A 24311-nucleotide genomic window follows, 5' to 3' on the forward strand; every position below is an offset into this window, starting at 1 on the left:
TGTACCAGGGATGCACTATAACTTTCCTGTTCACGTTTTATTAAGGTTTAAAGTTACGCATCATAAGGGTGTGGCAGCTTTGAGTGATAGGCTGTCTACTATTGTCCTCGAGTTCTCAGTCAGATCAAACTCACACTCCTCCACAGCTCCACCCTCTTGTCTGAATATGGTCACTTCTGGCTCCCCAAAACCAAGACGGCAAACGTCTAAATGTCGAGCTTGAGAATTCAAAACTGCAGTTCACAAACCGATAGGTGAAGTCATGGTAGCTACGTCCATTATTTTATACAGTCTATGATCCCAGTAAGCCATACAGTCATCGTTGACTTCCACCTGCGTTTTTTCTCCTGAAACAAAGACCAATTAACTTTTATGTTTATCGGATTACTAGCTATCTTAGGGCAACTTCAACAAACACTTTCACTGATGAGGTATGAAGATGCAGTTAAAGCTAGATTAAGCAGTAAACGTGGAAATACATGAGCAGTCACCCTCCTTAGAGGCTATGCATTGCCAATGTATTGGCAACATCGGGAATCTACAGCTGTTTAAGTTGCACTGATGATGAACTGCCTCCTAATATGCTACATTCTGAAATAGAACATGATGTAGAGGTGATATCCCTCTGTCATGCCGATGTCAATGTGACGTGTGGTGCTGTCTGGGGTGTTTGACCAATGTTAGCAACCTACCTAACCTACTTACCAGCACATCTAGCCTTTGAGCTAACTCTTGAGAATCATATCCGTCTCTCCTTGGTTTGTTTTTCAGCTTTGTTCACTGTCACTTGTTAGCTTTTCTCTGATGTCTCCCACTTAACAGGGAGCCTACCTAACACACAGGTAGCCTACAATCTCTCATCCTAACAACGTGCCCTGGTGATGTGTTATCTGTAGGAGGCAATGAATCACTGGACAAGCTCAACAACAATCCCTAACCCTTTTACCTGTGGCACTTTGGCAATCACTCCCTTTTTCCACGTCCGCCCCCTCAAAAAAACAGACAAAGCAGCAAATATATCATTAGCAGCTGCCCTATGAGGCTGGATATTAATTATCCCCGTGTTCTCCTCGTTTGGCCACTCATTTGCACGTGTACTGTAAATGTCACCAGAGAGATAAATGGGAAAACAAAAAACCCAGCTCGTAGCCTTTATGCGGCAGAATGTCAGAGGGAGCTTGTAAGAGATGAGATATTGGTTTTGGCCTGGCATGGATTCTGGCTCAAAGGACATTCCCAGAGGCAATAAAATTTGTATGTCATTTGTGTTTAGAAACTTATTAGCAATGTGCAAGCAAACATTTTCAGATTCAACATTTGGATTCTGACAAGAGGCAGGATAATATAGGTCTACAGTACCTCTGTTATCAACAAAGAACCGATGTAATCATGTATCTGACGCAGCATAATATCATTTTGTCCAATTCCTCTCTAAGTCGTCTGCCCGCTCTGAAAACAACCTCCCACTGTGTAAAAAACACCTTTATGTTTCTTTCTTGATTTTTTTATACTCAGTATGAACTCCTTTCCAGCCACATATTGTTCTGACATGCCTTTTTTTGTAGATTTATGAGTGGATTGAAAAGCACTTTGGGGGGGAAAAAAGCTCAACTCTCACATTCTCTGTGTGGCCTTTAAGGTGCGAGGAATAAAGGAGTATTTGTATTAATCGATCACACGCCAAGCCTGGTTGAAGCCTGGCCCTAATGGTTGCTTGCTGTCATTTTGCAAGCAGCTTGTAAAAAGGATTAGAGTGGCTCTGTGGAGTAAGGGCGCATGAACAGCAAAGTTCTGTGGCCGGCAAGGAAAATAAATCAATTTATCCCTGATGGTGGTGCAGTTTTGGAACATAATGCCTAACGATGATGGAGTTTGGACACTTCATACTTGTCATTGTGAAATTGGACTGCCGTGTTGCTAATGATGGTAATGTATGTTGTGCCTCGCCTACTACAGTAATCCTTCACTCTGTCTCACTTAAATGCATCTCATTGTCTGGCATATTGCATTATGAATACCGCTGGGTAAAAAAAAAGAGGGGAATTTAATTTATATATTCATTCATTTGAACAGCAAGTTAATGGAAAAACTATATAACCATATAAATTTCTTCCTTTTGTCGCAGGCGATTGTAACTTTGAGAAGCCGCTGGCAGCATGTGGGTACAGCCAAGGCAGAGACGACGACCTTGACTGGGAGCAGGCCAATACCAGAGAGAAGTCTTCATCAGATCCGTGGATGCCCTCAGGTAAGGACGGTGACACCGGCTCATGAGGAGGAGAAATGATGATTCCATCCCCGTACAGAGAATACATCACTGCAACAGTCTGCACATTTGACCCTGTCTGTTTGTGTGAGAAGCTGTATTCTGCACTAAACAAAGATCACTTTACATAAAGGAATTTTATTTTCTAATTAGGAAGAACTCTTGAATAAAAACATATAAGATTTAAAACTCTTGATCCCATCATACAACACAGTGGCTCCATTTAGAGAGACCATCAGAATATGCTGCTCCTCCATATGACATGACATCCACTTTGACATCTGCAGTGAATAAGAGTATCCTTGAACACACGTATAATGAAAGGCTCAAGTGGGCGAGCTATGCGCCTGACGATTATAGATATTCCAAACACTCAACTAATTTGACAGAGCATTTACATGACAAATCTTTATCTGTAAGTTTTTTTCCACAGAATGAAATTTATTTCCCCATGGCCGGTTCAGTCTGATGATTTAGGTGTTTACATGAGACATTTTTCTGATTAGGCTATAAGTCTGACTATAATTGGAATATACTGTAAGGCTGCACGTAAACAGCTTAGTGCTGGAGACTAATAAATATTGATTACAGCTTATATGGATACTATTCGATCTTGCAAGCATATACTTTAAAGACAGTACTGCTACATTCTTCTCTGGAGTTCCAACACTAGTTTCTTCATTTGTATTATCAAAAGAGGGATGTGTTTTTTTTAAAAGCTCTGAATCTTTTTAGAATACCTTCAGCTTTTTCATTCAGATATTAATATATGCATATACCCATGTTGTTTATTGTACTATGCTATTCCTTAAAGGAATCTAATGTATTTGAGTACATCTTTTGTTGGCCTAATATTCAAACAGAGTATAGCACCTTTTAGGGCCGCTGTTACACTGATGTCATTTAATTAGCTGGAGGCAAAACATGACTCGTCACCACAGGGCTGTAGGCTACGTAGTCTTAAAATGGGGTCTTGTTGTGTTATTGGGAGCCAGAATAGAAGGAGTCATGACACAAAACTTGAATTTTATCACATAGCAGCGTCACATTTAACTATGGTTAAATGTGATAAGACGCAAGAACTGGATGGAGGCGATCATCAAAAATGCTCTCATGTCATATCAGGTCAGGGAAAAAATATTCACTGTTGTAGGGATGAATAACGTTATTATTATGTGCACCTAATCAAAATTATTAAGAGGAATATTGGATTTCTCTGTAATGCTACCTTTTTTGTGAAATGGGGCGGGGTTAGCTTGGGAACTGGAGGGTTTTTTGGTTTAAGTCCCCGCCTGGACCAAAATATGGAGCGTGGACTGGTAGCTGGAGAGGTGCCAGTTCACCTCCTGGGCACTGCCAAGGTGCCTTTGAGCAAGGCACCAAACCCCCCCAACTGCTCGTGGCGCCTGTCCATGGGCAGCCCCCTCACTCTGACATCTCTCCATTTAATGCATGTAAAAAGGTCCTGTTTGTGCATGTGTGTGTATTTCAGGCCTGTGTGTATATGTATATGACAACAGAGTGAAAAGATTGAATTTCCCCCTTGGGGATTAATAAAGTACATTAAATTAAAATTAAATTAAATTAAAATTAAATTAGCTAACATTAGCTTCGATAGCAAAACAAACTGGAGGAAACCATTTAAATGTCATCCTCCTTTGTAAAATTGGCATGTTAATCAACCACAAAGCTGACCATGCCACCTTCAGCAATCCTGTCAAGTCGTCCATCCCCTGAGTGAGAGGGTACCGAGCTTACTTTATTATTGTTAGCTTACTTTTTTAAGTAAAATTTGCGGTCCCGGAGAGTGAGTGACCTGACATGGTGCGTTCGTATATTCAGTCTGATGCTCTACACTAAAATGCGAGCCCTGTTAGTCGAAGAAATGGAATGTTATATTTCTATATGAATTAACAAACGGTTAAGTCACTTGGCTCAGCGCTCTGCTGGTCACGAGTGCCCAGAGCTCTGCTATTTCGAGAGTGCAGCACTTTGGATAACCGAACGGTACACTCAGACAGTGCTCTGAATTTATGTAATGTAAATATGTATGTAATGTAAAATGTTATAGGCTTATGGTAATAATGTTAGCATGTTGTATATGTGGAGGAAATTTTTTTATTTTGAGACTATAATGTAGTCATTGAACCTTGGGAGTTATAATGGAGGTGAATTTGGTAACATTACCTTGCTTAATTTTTATTTTATTTTTATTGAGCCAAAGATGACATTACATATTTCATGTTGTAGTGTCAGCGCTTATTTCATTTTACAGAAAAGAGTTTTAAATTGATAACTTCACGGATGCACAAAACATCAACCAGAACATGTAAACAGGACAAAATATATTAAATGTTGCTGTTGTTCCTGGCTTCATATGAGTGGAGGAAAACTCCACTACCTGCTAGGCTAATTTATGCAATGTAAAATGTCATAGGCTCATGCTAATAATGTTAGCATGTTGTATTTGTACCAAAAACATGTCTATCAAAAGAGAACTGTTTTGTCTGTGAACCTTGTGAGTTACAGTGGAGCCAAATTTTGTACTTGTCCTTACTATTGTCAGTATTGAGCCATTTATGTGTGTTTGAGCACTTAATAGAAACTTAACACAGTAACATAGAAACCCCACCGACAACTTGCGTTTTAGAAGCGTAACTCCAAATGCAGCATCACACAAGTAGGCTATAAATGCTCACCATGGTGTAGGCCACTTACATAGGCTCCATGTAGAGTCTATGCACAGTATATGTCAGCCTTTACTTGGCATTGTTGGGGATCCTTGATTTGCAATTTGAGCAGCCCAGATTATTATGGCACGGATTCAAATGTAACAGATTTGTCAGCTAAACATTTGTTCTGTGAACTCTACTCCAGCACAGCATAACAAAAATAGGTTTGAGGATTAGTAATGCTGTTTATGCCAAATTCCTACCCAAACTATGTTATGTATAAATAGCAACATGAGACAATTTTTGCCTCTTTTTAGGTGGCAGGAGGGAAAATGAATCATCTCAACATTTGTTATGTTATGGTTTCAGAATGATGAAGACAGTTGGAGAACAATTGAATACAAAATACGATGCAGGCTCATTTTATGTTTTTCCCAGATGATGTACAGATTTTTAGGCTTTTTATTGTCATACATTTTCATGATCTAAAATCTCCCAGATGGGGGGCATGCACCTGGACCCCCCTGGGTTTGGACAGAACCCTGTATGTTTACAACGTCTGGCTCCGCCCCAATTATCAATATGTGATGTTCATGCAACTTCTTTCCACCTGAGTCTCTACCGCACAGAACTCAGACAAAAGCGACATTTGATATCAAAATGCTCAGATCCATTTTAATTAAAGAAGTCTTTTTGTCAGCCACATATTGAAATTCATTAAAATGCTTTCCCTGCATTTTGTGTCTGTCGCACACAATTTGTCTCTTTAATGTTCCATTGATCGCTTTTCATTTGATTTGAAATGCAGAGATATCACCACCACCGAGCAGAAGGCACCTAAGGAATTAGACTAATGGAAAGACGTTTTTTTGTGTGTTATAACAAAGGTAGCGTTGCAAACTAATGGATATTGTTTTCCTCCCCTATCTGACGCCTAATCTCACAAAGGCTGCATCACAGATAGATTGCACCGGGCCCCCCCAGTGACAGAGGGGGAATTAATTAGCAGGCCCTCACTAATTTTAAGCAGCCAGTGCCCAGACCTGTTTGTGTGTACATCAGAATGATGTGTGTTGAACCGCCCCAGAGAAATTACTTTCCATGGAGGGGGAAGTGTGTGCTTTTTCTATCGCAATTGATTAATGTCGGGACACATGGAGGCTGGGCAAAGGTTACAGCGAAATCTGGAAAAGCCTTGACCTACAAATTAACACCTCGCGCACGGTCTAAATTTAACATATCTGATTAAAATCCCATGTCTGGTTAAGAGGTGTCCCTGATTGTGCTTCCTAGTCTGAGTACTCTTCAGATGGTCTTGTTTTCTACCTGTGCATCTTGAATTGTGTCTAATTAACAGGTTGCAGCTCTTTCTCCATTTCTCAGTGTGAGCACTCAACCTGCCGTGCAAAATTGTAATCTCTCCTCTTTGACCGCATTGAAAGGGATGTGAAATGTAGTGTACTTGACGGATGAAATTGTTTTAGGGCTACTGGAGAGGGTGTTGATAGGTTGAAATGCATTTACTGTAGGTGAAAGCCACACTGGTGAAAAAGCTATCTCACCTCTGATTGCTGTCTCACTCTCAACCTGTACTTATGAATCCTCACAAAACGACCTTATCATACTCACAGGACAGATTGTTCCAAACAGACGGCATTGCTACGTCAAACACTTTTGAAATTGGTCAGGGACAGTACCTTTCTAAATAGGGGTATTCTCAATGTCAATATGGATTTATTAATTAAATGATGATTAAAACCTGGCTAAGTTTTCAGAGCAAATCAAATCCTTCCAGAAGTTTAAACATCTAGCTTTCATGTAAACTCCAGTATCCCTTGGCATTGGATGTAAATCAAAAGGTGCAGAATCTTTCAAAATGCCAATATTTAATGGCAATAGAGGAAGCAGTTCTCCTTCCATCTCGCAACCCATCAACTATCAGCCTTGCGACGGTAAAGCCTCTGAGGGTGACGGCCAATATTTTGGGCTGATCTGGTGTAGCCAGTGGATATCTGAGCCAAGATTTCCTTTTCTGTGCGCTGGTCATTTTGGCTAATGTCTATAAGCAGATATCTGCATATAAATGTAGATAAGTTAAAAAAATAAAATCATCATTGGATGAAAGATGGGTTTCAAAATTGCATTTAGGCCAATGCATTTGCCTATCCACACGGACTGTTAACCTGCCGTTCAAACCATTGACTGTATGAAATAATAGATGTAGCTATCATGATGTCACTCACTGGTTGGTAGAGACCCATTTTGAAGCCTCGAGTTTGGCATTACAGCCATTGCCATTTTGTTTTTTTCTTCTTTTGGAGCCAGAAGCTCCAAGTTAAGACGAAAGGGTGGAGCTGTGGAGGAGCAAAGACACCATCCGCAGATGGCTAGTCTCTCAATGTGGCCCTGGCTTTAATCATGCATGCAACCTCCTCCATTTTACGTAGCCTTGTTTCAGTGTACTATGCATCTCTACGTTTTATTACAAATGCAATGTCCCTTACTCATCACTGCATTCTTTATAATTTGGTGGTTTGGACATCACTGACCAGTTGCAGACAACAGCACTGGTATATTCTTATCTATAAAGCAATATTGGCAAACTTCCGGCCCACCTCTGCTCCCATCTGTGTGTCAGCTCTGGTAGTCACCAGCTACGCTCCTCCAGGTGGTTGCTTTTTAATGTACCCATTAATGAATTTAAGGGCATCATAAATAATGTGGTGATAGGGATGTGCTTGATTTTCTTGAGAGGCCACTATGTTGTTTTATTGCAGATTTTTGTATTGTAAGTTTTATTTGTTGCATTTAAAATGTGTTTGATTGGCGACTACCTTGGCCAGGTCTCTCTTCTAAGAAAGATTTTCAATCTCAATGGGACTTCCTGGTTAAATTTAGGTTAAATAAATAAATAAAAAATGTGGGTAACTTTAAGCTTTAATAAAATGTAAAAGTGTGGTATGTAAGCTATAGAGACCAAAACCATTTTTGTACCAGGCTGGAGAAATGTTTATTTCTGTTGTAAACGTAGGTATTTTAATGTGAGTGTCTATGGAGATTGACTCGTTTGAGGAACCACAATTTTTTGGCACCACATTGGCTTCATTTTTCAGCCCCGGAGGTTGCTGCTTGATTCTAACATGATTTGTCAATACCAATCGGACCACAAATGGACTGCAAATGGAAACCAGAACACTTCCCATACCAAAGTAACCGCACATTGCCTACAGATAATGCATATGCACAGTGCACAGTTTATAGAAATTAGTTCACCTTCAATGTAGTAAGGTGGAAAGGGGAGAAGAGATCAGGGTGGTGGAGCATGACATTGACAGAGTGAGGGTTCTGTCACAGACCGCTCTGCTTTTTATTAACCATAACCACAGTCCTTTCCTAACCATAACAAGTGTTGTTGTTGTTGTTGTCTAACCCTAACCACACCCCAACCATAGTTTGGTTTGGAAAGACTGTAGTCATGGCAACGTACAGTGATACTGTAGAAAAGGGAGAGTTTAAAAATACTGGCACTGGATGTAAAATAAGATGTCCTTATTTGTAATCATGGGTTTTGCAGAATCATCCGGCATTGACGTCAGGTCAGGTTTAAACTTGTATCTGTCACTCAGGTGCCGATATGAAAAATTGGATTAGACCCGAGAAAATGCCAATTTAACAAGTTAACTCCCTCTCTCAGATTTGAGAGCTGCACACATCTATTACCTGCAAAAGCATCTATCAAAGGATTGTGAGATCAATAAGAAAAATCCTGAATTAAGGTGGTGTGTCATTGTGGTACTTGTGAAGAGCACACTCGTGAAAGGCCTTGTGCAGAATTTGATGTGAGCCCACTGAGGACTCTCCTTCATCCTGCACAGCTAATACTGCAACTTAAGGCCAAACTGGCCCCATTCCATCCCAACATGTAAATAAAAGAGTACCAAAACGGTATAGCGAAATGAAATGCAACGAGGAAAACAAGCCCTCTGGTCACATGAAGAAGGGACGAGCAGTGCCTGAAACTCTTGGTTGTTTATGACAATCCGCTCCCTACCTAATTGCTACGTCTGGATGGAGAGTAGTCTTGTTTATCCCTCCGCACAGCCCTGATTGCATGCTTTGGCTCCTTTAGGGTGGCTCAGCCCAGCTCTGAGGCTCTGCATGTCTGCTTGGGCACTCCCCAGTCTGTTCCCTCTCCCTAGCCAACTGGAGAAACCCCCGACAGAGCTGTCGCTGTCAGTCCTGCTGTTACCAACGAGCCTCATCTGTCCTGGACAATGATATTAAAACCATTTGAGCCAAGATGACACTTATTTAGCCTTGGAGGATGGAGCTGGACGCACTTCTGTCAGGGCCAGATGTTGGCTTGGATTGCGTAGTATTTGGATAGAAAATTACCACGCTTAAATCAAAGACGTATCAAAAATACTGATGTCTAAGTTCCCACCCTGCTCTCTGTTGCTATAAGTTCCCCAACATGGCGCAGTAGTCTCTGAGAAGAATGGAAGAGGCTGATTTGGTGAGGAAGTTTGCAGTGTGGTGCTGCACAGGGTGTCCAGATGCCATTAAGAAGGAAGCTGTTTTTAGTGAGCCCCAGCTGGTGCAGAGGCTGCCTCCTCCTCTGATGGTGTCATGGATGTTGCCAGCAGTAGGTTGCTGCTCCCTGACTCTCCCCTGGGACTCGTTGTGGGGAATAATGGCAAGGGGAGGAGGAGAAAGAAGGTCCTCTAACTGAGATTAATTAGGGTTTTTGTATTATGCTCGGCACAATAGCAAAAGCAGCTCCGGCTAAATGACTTATTGTTGTATTTTTAATGTCTGCTTTAAATATGTTGCGGGAGAGAAATTGAATGTTTTTGTTTCACTGTTGCACAGGGTCTTTGTTTTGATAGCACGCCCTTGGTCGATAATGACACCTAGACAATAGTGAAGGACTGGCACAATGAGGTTCTTCACAGGGTAACGGTGATCTTCTCTCTTTCTGGTGCTTTCTTGTCAGGTTCATAATGCGTTCATGCAAATGCAGCTCACTCTTGAACCCAGAAGGGTGCCTTTCTTTAGAGTGCGGCTGCTGCATATGGATAAGACGGATCATTTTAAAAGTCAAACCATTCACCTTTTTGACCATTTCAATCAGGATGTAATGAATTGACAAAGCCCCTCCGCCTTACCTGGTCAACCAAGTGCTGTTTACGGAGCTGTATGTGCTGTTTAAATGAAAGGAGGAGAAGCCTAGCCACTTAAAATATGAGAGGAGAGAACACCCACTGACTGAAGGACGTCAGAAATTTAATCAGAATTTAAATCACATCAGCAAAAGATGGGATTTGCTGTTGAGGAGGGAGGGGAAATAAGCTAATTGCTTTTGAGCCATTCACAACTTTGTGTGAAAATCACACCTTGCACGGCGTTGGCAAGGTTGTGAGGTTAAGGAGAAGCCCCATTATATGATTAGGGGACGAAACAGAACAGCAAATTATGACGTCTGATCAATTCCTGAATTAATTCCAGAGGATGACAGACTGCGATTTTCAATTTAGCGTGTTTGCCGGTTTAAGCGGTCTGAACAAACAGGATTGCGTCCATTACTATAAACAGGATTATGACAGCACACTGTACTGTCATGATGGAGGACATATTTGCATACTGTATCTTTTCCCATTAGTGTGCATGGTATGTACAGTTAAGGCTAATGATGCAGCTAGGTGACTCACATGAACACTCTCTATTGTATAATGGGTTTGTATCAGGCAAATGGGCCATTATATGACCCATTTATTGCAGTGAAGCACCAATAGTGCGTACTGCATATTAAGATGACATATTAAGCCATTAAGAATTGCTGTTGATTGACACGCAGCAACAAAAGATGCTGTCATGGAACATAATAAGGGTCAGTTGTTCCACCTGACTAAAATGACAGGGCTGAAACGTGTTCTGCATGATGGATGGTTTTGGGTGAATCTGTTTGACACCGTCAAAGAAACCTGGCAGCTCCTTCGTATGGAAAGCCCAAACTTATTCACTGTTACTTTATCAGGCCTCTTTCATGTTTCAAAGGACACAGGGAAAGTTCTTGGAAAATTGAGTGGAGGCCACGGCTGTTCACATTAACAGCCTAACCCTCACAGCGAGAGCATTTTTGATTGGTGGCAGACAGTGAGAATAGCCCTGTCTTCATTGACATTTCCGAAGCGGCAGCCGTGCTTTTCTGCGGTGGTGACCTCTGTGAATTTTATTAGCAAATGAGACCTGGAGGGTTTGGGTTTAAAGAGCGCCCCTTCATTCTGATTTCCCCCACATAATGATTTTCACAGAGTTCAGGACCTGAATGGAGGAGAAATAATGAGCGCTAGTCATTATTGCAAATTATATCCTCTGCTCAGACCATCACTCAACTGATAATTAATCTAAATACCTTCAGCCTATAGACTTTGATGATTAGGATTAGACAGAACCCTATTTGTGTGAACTAAATTATATAAGACTGTATTCCCATTAAGAAGACTTCCCTGCCTTTTTAAGGAGACGAACCAAGGGAGAAAATAAAATTCATAAATGCAGCCACTTAACCTTGCCTCATTGAAAACTGTGTATCCAGCCCTCTACATGTATCACTGCTATGAAGTGCATTCATCAGGCTGCTTTTATATTATATGTGTACTCATGTGTCTCTAAAAATGTACACATTGGATGGTGGTCAGTCTTCTTGGCATAGCGTCTTCAATGTTTTTCATTCCTACAGTCAAACAAGGAAGAATGAATGCAACCGAAAATGGTTAATAGGATTCGTGTGAGGTTGGCCTGAGGTCACTGTACTCTGTCTGCGTCTCCACAAACCTCCTCCTGCTTTCTACGATGAGTACAAAAAAAGGAGTCTAAAGAAATGAGACTCTACTGCAAGAAATGAGGGAATTAGGATCTGGTTTTGTCACATTGTTGTAATCTTGAAAAACTGCGATTTTGAAACGAAAGCAGGATTTTATCGCTTTGTTGGTCTGTCAGCGTGTCAGCGGATCATGATCATTATTTTGTGCCTGTTTTCTCAGGATGATGTCAGAGCAGTAAAGTTCAAAAGACTTGGCTTTAATGCACAAGACTTACTGCTTTGATAGATACCAGGGTTGTGAGGCTGCCTGAAAGTTGCACCCCTGAACAATTAGGTGCTTAAAAAAATGCCAAATTATTTAGCTCTTAAATGATTACCGGTGTGTCACCAGGACTGACACAAACTGTGACCATCTCCCGACTGCTCTGCCAGTGTGAGTGAGCTGACAGGTGAAAGGATAAACCTGACGGAGGCCTTCACCTGGAGTATATCTCTGTGGCTCATTATACTGTTAAACCACTGAGGCTGTTGTTTTGGGGTTGCTAAATGTCCAGCTCAGTCTGGATATTTGTGGGTTTACACTTGCTGGAAAAGTATTTTTTCCCAGTAGAAAACTTTTGTTTGTTATTAGTTTGATACCACATGAATTTAGGGTGTTTTTCAGCAGCCTATTAGTGAATATACCGTAAAACTTTTAGTAGCCTGGGCTATTTTTTGCTTAAATCAATGAACTCTACAGGTTTGTATTTGGGACAGGCCTTTAATCCCTTTCACACAGAACTAGTGCTAAGCAAAGACCAGGAAATACGACCAAATTGTTTATTTGAACCAATATGAATATTACTTGTATAAAAATTAGGCTTTGAATAACATATCAATTATGTGTTATGTTATGACACTTGTTTCATGGCATCCTAGGATAGTGGCACCTAGCATAGTGACACAACACGACTTTATCCTGTTAAAACAATAATAATAACTTGGGCTATTTTTTATAAAAAAGACCTTCGATTCTTTTGATTGGTGGACCCTTATGGAATAAAGGAATATGAGTAACTTACCGGGTAACTGAGGAATGGACACATATTCTGACTTTATGACAGCTTCAGAGGTAGAGAGTCACCACGTTTTTTTGTCATGCTGGTAAATTTAAGCGAATTAGGGTCTTCTCTGGTGCTCATGGTTTCAATGAAATGAAATGAACTGAGCTAATGATGTGCAGCATCTCCATATTAAACATTTCTATTTGTATGTGCAATCTAAATCGCTAACTAACATTAGCTCAAGTGGGTAGTCAACAATCTGGTTTTATGCATCCAAATGAACTGCTTGGCAACCAGACCAGGCTTCTAATTGAGACGGGCCTTTATTTGTCAAAATGTGTAGCCACGCCAGGCTAGTAAAAAGGACTATGTGTTTATTAATAAAATTGATAATGACTTTATTAAGGACACAGAGAACAGTCCATAACGTTATGATACCATTTTCTGAGACAGAGAGCCTGCACACATATCCATATATAAGATTACATATTAAAGCAGGGCGGGTAGGCACATCAACATTTGCAAACATTCGGCTGGCACTTCACTATCGTGGAAGTAGTCTCCTGCCATCGTTATAGGCCACATTGAGTCTTTGCATACTGCTCTTCCTATAGGATTGTCACAAGTGGGCAGTATACAGCGGAGTGCAAAATGCTCTAAAAAGAGCTATCGTCACATCAACTGAACACATGCTAAATTTGCCAGCAAGCATATTAGCTTGCGCATACATCTTGCGAAACTGTCTGTGGATATCTTTGTCATCAGATAAATCATCAGCAAGATATTTATCTCATTACACAATTTAAGAGCAACACCAGATAAAAAGAATTCAGGAAATACTAATTTTCTGTCTTCTTTCAGTTCTTCCACTTCTAACAATCATAATAGGGACGGGGCTTTTAATTCAAGTTTTACACAATAACATTGACAGACTGCACTGTTTAAAAATAAAACTGATGCAGCAGAACCAAAGATACTGTCTTTTATACACTCATTTTTCTTTCATATCAAAACCTAGTGCCTTAGTTACCTGAAACGCAATTTGACAGTCAACAGTTTGGTCCAAAATTCGGCATATTATTCTCAGGCTCCCCTGGAACGCCACTTAGCCTTGCTTCCTAGTTTTTCCAGAGGCCACTTGCGGTATTACAGAAAAAAATCCTGTGCAGTCCAAAAGGCATTTTCCCCATAGACCACCATTATAAAAGAGACGTCTGTAAAACTGTTGACAGGACACCTTGAACTGCAGACAAGGTCAATTATGACTCTCGTTTATGAATTCTTGATCCATGAAGGTTTTATATTTGTAAAACTTTCATCGAGCCGAGAGAAGCTATTTAAAAGTCTGTGACATCATCACAATGTAAAGTCTACGAGGTGAGCAGGCAGTCATGGAGGAACACACCTGCGCATATTCATTATACAACCTTTTCAGTATGCAGTAGTACTCATTGCTTAGAGCCGACAGTTGTTCTTAAATCAAAAAACTTGACTAATGACAGAAATGCAATGGAATCGGACCAAGAGCTTTTTGGAGCCAAACTGAGATGTTATCAATTTTTGTCACACCGTCTCATCTATGGCCTCTAACAATGAATTGTCTGATAATCAATGCGGGGTTAATGTTTTTGTGCAACGGCCCTCATTCAGGCACAGCGTCCTTGTTGATAATGTCTAAAATACTGCAGTATAATGAAGTTATGCTTTTCTATTTGAGCAGCGTGCCCTTCGTTTCTGAAGAACAGCAACATGAATGTATGTAGCATCCGCGGCAGGGACATTTCATCTTTTACTAATTCATTTTTCATACCAGTCTCCATGTTCTCCATGTTCAGCCATCATTGTAACTGGAGGTGAAGGTGGCCTACATTGGAATAATAATAAATCTGTTCCTCTGAATACCTTAGACAATAGCCGAGCCCTGGCCTTTACAGAGTTGCAGAGACAGGCCTTGAGTGTGCTGAGAGCTCTCTATTTTTAATTGGTCTTGAACACGCCATTGTTAAGGCACAAGAGATAGAGAAAGAAGAGGAGAGGGAGAGAAAACACCCGTGTGCATCACTAGCACATTAGCACAGCACTAACACAGTGTCATTATAATTTGCTCTTAGTCTCGCTGGCTAATTAGCTTGTCATGGTGCAGCAGGTCCTGCAGAGTATGTGGTCATTAGGCTCTAAGAGCATAGAAACTGAATGACAATCAGTGTTCCCCTGTCATCTTCTTCACTTCTGTGAGACAGTGACAGTGGCAGCACGGTGAGGCGGCACGCTGCCATTTAAAATACTGTATTCTTATGTTTTATGGTGGTCAATAATGAGGAAAGCAAAGACTTTTCCTCCTTGTTGTGTTCAGGTCCACTGACCCAAAGCAAGACGATTTGTAGGCTTCAAATTTGGTGACAGCAATTTCACAGTGTCATTGCTACAGTTCTGCAACCTGCCTGATAGGGAGGAAGAATTGCTCTAATATTTGCATATTTTTCTATCAAATAATTGCTCTTTAATATTAACAGCCACTGCATTGAGTTTTATTAAATGAAAAGTGACTACTTACAAAGGGTACCTATTGTTTTATTAATATTTCATTAACGAAGTAGTAAAAAATGTACAAATGCCGCTTGAGGGATCTGATATTTTCATCTCTAATTACTAACAAAGAGCACTGCTGCGCATAAATCTCCTGTGCAACACTGTCACAACATGGCTGTTTTGAAATGAAAAGTAAACAGCCTGTTTTAATCATAGAGGAAAGCAGTGGTGCCAGCATCTTTGTCTTTGTAACATGAGCTACAACTGAACAATTCATCAACTGATTATTAGTGCTGGTTCGCATCACACCAAGGGTTGCTGATGCCTCAAAGGGAAAAAACAAAAATGTTCTGGGCACCTGAGCAGATGGCTGAATGTTATTAAAGAGACCTCACAGCCCTCATATAGAGGCACCTGGTTGGACAAACAAGTGTCTCAAAGTCGACTCATCTCCTGCCCTTCTACATGTACCTTACACAACTTCCTGCTTAGCCTCAGAATTAATTAGCCTCAAGACTTGAATCGGAGACAAACTGAATGTGAATAATACATTAAAAAGCTCTGGGAGAACAACAGTGGGCTGTTCACAATAGTAAATCACAACAGAGTCCTGCTGTGCGGGACAATCTATAACACAGGAAAGCCACAATCATGCTGTAAATACACTGAATAAATATATAAACCCAACACTTTTGTTTTCGCTCCCATTCTTCTTGAGTTTTTAAAATCTACAGCTTTCTCTGTGCACACAAAAGACTTATTCTCTTTAGTTGCGAATTTGTTAAAATCACGTTTAGTGAGCAGGTCTCTTTTTCCAAGATAATTCATCTACCTGACATGTGTGCCACATCAAGATGCTGATTGCACAGCATGATTTCTACACAGGTGTGCCTTGGGATGGTTACAATAAAAGGCAGCTCTAAAATGTGCAGATTAACTTGGGGAAAAAAAGACATTTATTGGGATCCGGCATTACTGAAGCTACAGAAATGCATTTTGGTCACAGACGCCCCAAAGAATCAGTCAATTTCTTGTGTGACCACCATCTGCCTCGTGCAGTGCGACACAGCTAGTTCACAGAGAGTTAATCAGGTTGTTGATTGTGGCCTGTGGAAAGCTGGCCCACTCCTTATCAATGGCTGTGTGAGGTTGCGAAATTGGCAGGAATTGGAACGCACTGTTGTGCAGAGCATCAGGCTAGAAATGGGATGTTTTCAGCCTCTGCAACATGAGGTCATGGCGACAGATGAATGCCATGACAAGGGCTCTCAGGATCTCGTCACCGCATCTCGGTGCATTCAAAGTGCCATCGATAAAATTCACCTGTGTTTGTTGTCCGTAGCTTATCTCAGCCCACACCATAACCTCACCATGGGCCACTATGTTCACAACGCTTGCCCACACGACGCCACACGCACCGCCTGTCATCTGCACAGTGTAAACAGTGATTCATCTTTGATTAGAACATTCCTCCAAAGCGCCAGACATCATCGAAGGCGAGCAGTTAGCCGCTTAAGTCGGTTACAACTTTGAACTGCTGTCAGGTCAAGACCCGGATGAGGGTGACGAGCATGCAGATGAGCTTCCCCGAGATGGTTTCTGACAGTTTGTGAGGAAATTCTTCAGTTGTGAAAACCAGTTGTTGCATTAGCTGTTCGGCAGACTGGTCTCAATGACACTGTATGGAACATTAAATCACAGGCAACAGCCCTGGTGAACAGTCCTGCAGTCAGCATGCCAACAGCACATTCCCTCAAAACTTTGTGTGGCATTGTGTTGTGATCAAACTGCACATTTTAGAGTTGCCTTTTATTGTAACCATCCCAAGGCACACCTGTGTGTAATCATGCTGTTTAATCAGCAATCTAATATGTCACACCTGTCAGGTGGATGGATTATGTTGGAAAAGGAGAAGTGCACAATAACATGGTTTTAACAAATTTGCAACCAAAATTTGAGAGAAAAAAAGTCTTGTATGCATCAAAAGTCTTAGTTCTTTAATTTAAACTTCTCTACTACACTAGCAGTACTGATTTGCCCAAAATATAGCATGCAGTATTCAATATGCAAACAAAAGAAAAATCTAAAGTATGCCAAAAATAACTTGATGTTGTTCTAATTCTGAAAAAATCTCCATTGTGTGTTGGACAGTTTACTGTGCCCCACAATACAAAGCAATGCAACAGTCACAACAACTCACATTTTAATAACACATTCAGTGTTAATTTTTGTGACTAAGCTACAGCTGTAATGAATCTGTAATGAACATAACTACCATTGCCTTACTACCCATAACAAAGCCATTACATTTAATATAAGCCTGCTGAGCTAACATTTGCTATCACAGCAATGCAGACAGCAATGATAACCTCAGCGAGCTGTCAATAAGAAAACAACATGACATACATAACTTTAATCTAATGTGAGGGCATATTTTATGTTGATAAAGACAGAGCAGGACACAGAGGCCCTTATCTGCAGGCAAACTGCCGATATACAGTAGTGGTGATTTGCTATTAGCTGTGCTATTGTTACTTCCGCTTTCCAAAACTGGACACCAGCTAAGCCTGGTCAAACATACTGCAAAAAAGAATTTCATGCTGCATACTACCAACAAATGTAGTATGTATAGGGGCGGCAGCAGCTCAGTCCATAGGGACTTGGGTTGGGAACCGGAGGGTCGCCTGTTCAAGTCCCTGTCCGGACCAAAATATGGAGCGTGGACTGGTAGCTGGAGAGGTGCCAGTTCACCTCCTGGGCACTGCCGAGGTGCCCCTGAGCAAGGCACCGAACCCCCCAACCGCTCAGAGCGCCTGTCATGGGCAGCCCACTCTGACATCTCTCCACTTAGTGCATGTATAGGTCCAGTTTGTGCATGTGCGTGTTTGGACCTGTGTGTAACTGACAACAGAGTGAAAAATTGAATTTCCCCTCAGGGATTAATAAAGTATATAAAATTAAAAATTAAAATTGAAAAATTAAAAAAAAATTGTACCTGCTGAACTGTATGTAGAAGGTGGTTTTTAAATACAAACCATGAGATGTAGTTGAAAGCAACAGGAAAAGGCGACTAGGTGATCTTGACCTACATTTGTTCATTTACAAGGTCAGCAATACACTTTCACGCTCAACTATGTATTTATTGTAGGTCTGTCAAGAAAAAAATAATCAAGTTAATCACATGCTAAGTGATTAATTAATCTAAATAATCGCATACATCAGTTTTTGCTATGAAAGTATGTAAAAAAAAAAAGAAAGTAATCTTAAATTGAATTTTCACAGATGTGTCGTAGTAAAGCTGCTAGATTTTGGACACATTTGTCCCCCTGTCCTCTCCCACTGAAACTGGTCTGCGGTCTATTGCAGTCCATTTTGCAAGGGAGTTAGTCGGTCACAGGTAGACTTACTCAGTTTGTGCCTGAACGCCTGGTCAAGTGTGGCTTGATGAGTTTGGCTACTAGTGCTAGCATCAGAGGCTGTGCTAGCTTGGACCTCCGGGATCACTGTATAATGCTTTGTGGTGATATTTCAGGCTTGAAGAACTCTGATGGTATGAAAATTCCTCACTGCAGAAATTTTAGAGGACGGAGCTCCCATCAACAGCTCCATCTGGGGATTTTTTTTAAATGTAAATGTTCATTCACGGGGCCAAGCAGTGTTGTCTCGTCTGCCTCCATTATGTTACAAAGCCACTGTGGCCTTCAATGATGCACCGGGTCAAAGGTCACCATGGAACACGATGATTCAGCGTTAATTTACCTGTGATTAATTAATCGAAATGAGTGTGTTATTTTGACAGCCCTAATTTATTGTTTTGCAGACCAGAAATACTAAAATATATTATGGAAATATTGTTTCTCAAATTTCTAAAAAAAAATCTGAGAGAACTGATTAGAGTGAATTGGAAGCCTCAGTTTATTTTTGATATACAATGTAATGTCTGGCCCACATATTTTGTATTCCACTTTGGCCCATGTGATTCAGAGATCCACAATCCAATGTGAACCACGCACTCTTACCGAGCATAGATTCACCAGCAGTATAATACAGTTCCTCTGGTTTGTGTTCATGGTTTCCCTTTTGTGTGGAGTTATTAATAGTTCATATTAAAATTCATCCCCTCATGTAATGTGATCCAAACACGTTAAGATCCTTTTTAACAACAACTTGGTACCACCTGACAGACAAAGCCAGGGAGGCTGACTCTGTGTCATCACAACTCACTGCTCCTCCTCCTCCTCCTCCTCCTCCTCCTCTGCTCCCTCTCCTCCTGTTTCATTGTGTAAACATGACAGAACCCCCACTCGTTATCTGAAGCTGGAGACATCTGGAATTGGTGAGCGTTACAAGTGCAGCACAAGAAGACAAGTGGGCAAGCTCGAGTCATTGATGGAACAAATAGGGTTTTGTGAGAGGCTGTTTGGCTGACACAAGCCTGCTGATTTAGTCGACGTTATTCACCCTTTTTAACACCATATCTGAGCGAATCGCCAGATGTTAAATTTAATGACAAAGATTCACATCCGCCGCGGGTTCAGCTCTGCTTCACATGCAGGAGAGCACGAGAGCTTTTTTGCTAACAGGTTGTTTGTCTCACCTCTAAGCAGAATGTGCCTTCCAATCATTACCACACTTCCAAAAAGAAAATGTATTTCAACATGAACTGAGTCTTTTTGGCCGTGTCTCAAATGCTGTTACGATTTGTGCCATCTCATTACCAAGCCAAGCTAAATAGGATGATGACAAATAGAATGTGTTCTGCATCTTCTTGAAAGTTTGCCAATATAATAATTCTCACTTGTGTTTTATTGGCAAGAGGGGAGAGAATTAGATTAACCTTTAATATTGAACCAGAGCAATAAAATCTAAATGGGGCTTGGTTGGCATTTTTTTTGGCAGATTTTTACTTATTGATTTCTCATCATTTCCCTTCTCTGTATCATTGAGGGGGAAAAACACTCCTCTCAAACACTTAGCATTTTTATGATTAGTCATTTTTCTTTCTCTTTTTTTTGTCTTTGTATTTTGATGAATGATAATGATCATAGACTTTGCATCAATCCAAAGATAAGAGCACGTTCTCATTAGGGTCACATGCTTGAATTCTCAGCGCTAATAGAAACAGTCTCAGCACAGTCATTTACCTGCTTTCTGCATAGTCTTATAAGATTAGGCCTTTCATTTAGCTACCTCAGGACCTCGTTGGTAGTAATATTCTGATTTGTGTCTCGGAGATCTCTCTGTTAAGTTAATAACCACCTGCCTCTAAACACCAACAGATCCAAATTATGTTGCCAGGGATAAAGCAGGAGAGTATCACATTAGTCTTTGGCATGTTTCTTTAATGACACATTACATGAATTTGTTATTTATCCCAGCCTCACTGCTGAGGATTTGAAACTCAGCAGAGTTCATGGTTAAGTCTCAAAACATAATCACACAGTTGAGAAAAATGTTGTGATTCCGGGCTCTTTTCTCTTTTGGTTTGTTAAATACAATGTCATGCAAGTGTCAAACTCGATGTGATGTGGCATTGAAAACCCAAAGAATACACAGAAAAATAGGAGGGTGGTGTATCCTGACATATCGACTCAGAAGACATTGAAATATTTTGTGCAAGTGTTTTGATGCTTGTTATACACCACCATGTGTTGCCTTTCAAGTGCATGTTAAATAACAAGACTAAGACTCTATATAACTATGCTAGAGGCACAGCAGAGCTTTGAGGTAAATGCTAACGTCAGCATGCTAACATGGTTGCAATAACAATGGGAACATGCTGATTTGTGCAGGTTTAGGTCTGGGTTTGCTAAGGCTCAACAACGTCTCTACTTTTTGAGGAAAATTAGAAGTTTTAATATGCACAGGACTATAGTAATACTGTTTTACAAGACCTTAATTAAGGGTATACTGACCTTTTGTTTTCAGTGTTGGTATAGCATGCCTAGGATGTTGACTAAAAGAGGTATTACTTCATTTGTCCCACTTTAGTTTGGCGAATTAGCATGCTAACATTAGCTAATTAATCACAGTACAAGTACCGCTGAGGTTGGAGGGAAATATCATTCATTTTTCATAGGGCTGCTCCCGACTAAGAATTTTCATAGTCGACCAATAGTCATCATTTAGAGCCAGTAGTTGACTATTCACACTCATGTTTATGATACTAATTTAATTATTAAATGATATATTGTGGGCGGGGCAACACAATGGTTTGAGTTGAAGGTGTGAGAAAGAATAGTATCAGTAACATTGTTAACACTGTGCTACATTACAGAGAAATACAAAACCGTACTAATGAACCTTCATGAATATAGGCCTATATTTTATCTACAAGTGCACGACACACACTGAGCGAGCCGCCTGTTAATGACGCTGTCGGCAAAGCAGTAATGATTGTGCTAAGTGGCTAATGGGCATGTAGCTACTGACATGTTAAAAATGATACGTCATGTTTGTAGTCGACCAATGAGGATGAGTTTACATATCACCTTGGGTTCGTCCTTCACCTTCTCAAAATGATCCCACACTTTGGATTTCCTGCCCGACATGTTATTAACTAGCCTGTGGAATAACCGCAGGTACCAGCCCTGGAAATTAGGGGCCGTACACATGCTGCGTCTTTAACTGCCTGGAAAACGCAAGGAGGCCTTTTTGTGCCAACTTTCAAGAGCGTGGTGACAGATTGTGTCTGAGATTGCTAAGCTACCTTAACAAACATCGTATAGCCTATTTACCTGAAATCCTGACTGCAGAGCTGATCTTCCTCCAGGTGCTGTTTATAAGTGTGTAGGCCTGTAGTCTGTGGGACAGATGTAAAGCTCTGGGTAGCCCTGCGCTAACATGATCAACTTTTCCGTATCTGTCAGACTGAATATTTACGGAATTGACATGACTCCTGTCTGCCCGCTGAGCGTGGCCTCTTCCTGTGTCTGTCCTTTAAAATTAAATCCCCACATGGTCCAGACAAATAGGTTTTGATTTATTTTGACAAGGTGCAGCTCCTAATAGAGTTTTACTTTTTTTTTTTTCCTCCTGCGACTTGCAATGAAGTCTTGCAGACTAATGACCTTTCTAGTCAAGGTTTGGTCGACTATGAAGGGGCAGCCCTAGTTTTCACATAGTTGTTCATAAACCGAAGTATTGACCTGGTGATGGCCCTAGTTGAAAAGTTAAAGAGTGACTAAAGTCATTAGGATACATTATCTACAAGCCATGAATGTCTGTGCAAAGCTTCATGCCAATCCATCCAGTAGTTTAGATATTTCAGTCTGGACCAAAGCAGTAGAATGGACAACCAAACTGACCGACCAACACTGTCTTTCAAAGAGCCATGCATCTACCATGGCAAGAAACACTTCCTGGTTGTGATTAATTACAAATATTACCAACATTTAAATCCCTTTGAAACAGTATTTCCAATGACTTTTTTTTGCAGTTGTAGGACTGATGTTATAGGACATCAATTTACCTGACACTTTGAACTGCTGGTTGGATATAAGCTGCTCAGCTCATGATATATCCTCTTGTCCATGTTGCAGGTTCAGCCTTCATGATGGTGAACACATCTGGACGCTTTGCAGGACAAAAGGCCTTACTGCTGACGCCGCAGCTGAGGGAGAATGACACCCACTGCGTTACCTTTCACTACTATATAGGAGGCAGAGACAACAGCCACCCTGGTCACCTAAACGTCTACATCAAAGAAAACAACAGTCCCATGGGGATGCCTGTTTGGAACGTGTCAGGTCCAGCCACTCGCTCCTGGGGACAGGTAGAATTGGCTATCAGCACCTACTGGCCCAACTTCTACCAGGTGAGGAAATGTTGGTCTGAATCCAGCTCTCTTTTGCATAATGTCTCATCACAAAACTAGGTTGTGTATTGTAAGCAGCCTTTATAGTTAAGCCAGAGTCATTAAAGCCTGTTCGCTGGGTGGAGCAAGACAAATGTGTTATTTAAGGTCCAAACAATCGCACAATGGCCCATTCAAAAGACCTAAGATTATTGATTTCTGGGACTACCTCGGTATCCATGGTAATCTGTTCTCTCTCCCCTCCATCTGAGCCAGTCCTCTTTTTCCAATTCTGAAAACTCATTTTCACTTACCAATGCACATGACTGCTGGCCGGGGCAAGGTGATTTCACACTTGCCTGGCTATTAGTCTTCGCCGGGGCTTGTTCCACGAGTCCACCAAATGTTAATTGATGCAGAGAGACCCCTTAACCTCCCAATGGGAGACCGGTCTCTTGGTGAATTATTTCATTATGGCCTGGCAGAGCTTGTCCACAGCAGAGCTGAGGGGAGTCCTCCTGCTTGCTCATCATAGCCACCCTGATATCTTAGTTAACAAGGGACACCGCTGAGCTTCTCACTGCCGAATGCTGGATAGGAGCCTTAATGAGAGACATGTGGATGAAAGACAGAAAGAAGAGGGGGAAGGAAACAGGAGGGCGACCGGCGTGTGACATAATGATGCAAAGCCAGTCTGGTCAGATGTTTTTTTTAGTTTGGCTCAAGAGTTTGGATTCAACTTACATGCAGACACAAAATGGAATGCCAAAACAAAATGCAGACCACAAGTCTAAGCACTGACCGTCACTGACTCTGCACTGAAATTAAGGAATAAAACTCAGGTTTTATTTGCAAAGTTCAGACACTTTGACTTTATCTGCCTCTTCAAGGCAACAAACCCAACCTTTAAACTGTGTTACTTTTGAACTCAAAGTGAAGTTCAGTGATGCTTGAACATGTTGACATGCTGTTCGCGGTGTGTTTGGGCAGATCTCTGCACGTGGGGTGAGCGTCTCGGCTCAAAATGACGTGTTATGCTTTGCAGTGTGTTCAGGGGAATTCCCAGCATCTGTTGCCTTTCAAAGCCCAGCGGAAGGTCTGTCTCGGTTTGTAATTGTTCCAGACCCAAACTGACAACATGGGTAAATGCAAGGATGCTAATGATCTTAGCGCCACTCTC

General features: G+C 41.1%; 1 protein-coding gene across 7 annotated transcripts in view; it reads left to right on the forward strand.

Annotated features, from left to right (window-relative positions):
• Positions 1–24311, forward strand: part of LOC125902498 (receptor-type tyrosine-protein phosphatase mu-like) — a 225238-nt gene that overhangs the window by 46362 nt on the left and 154565 nt on the right. For all 7 annotated transcript variants that reach the window (XM_049598881.1, XM_049598884.1, XM_049598883.1 and 4 more), the window contains exons 2-3: positions 2126–2248; positions 22878–23152. In XM_049598881.1, coding sequence (XP_049454838.1) covers positions 2126–2248; positions 22878–23152 — 398 coding nt within the window. The remainder of the gene's footprint in view (positions 1–2125; positions 2249–22877; positions 23153–24311) is intronic.

The sequence above is a fragment of the Epinephelus fuscoguttatus genome, linkage group LG15, assembly GCF_011397635.1.
Source record: "Epinephelus fuscoguttatus linkage group LG15, E.fuscoguttatus.final_Chr_v1".
Taxonomy (NCBI): Eukaryota; Metazoa; Chordata; class Actinopteri; order Perciformes; family Serranidae; genus Epinephelus; species Epinephelus fuscoguttatus.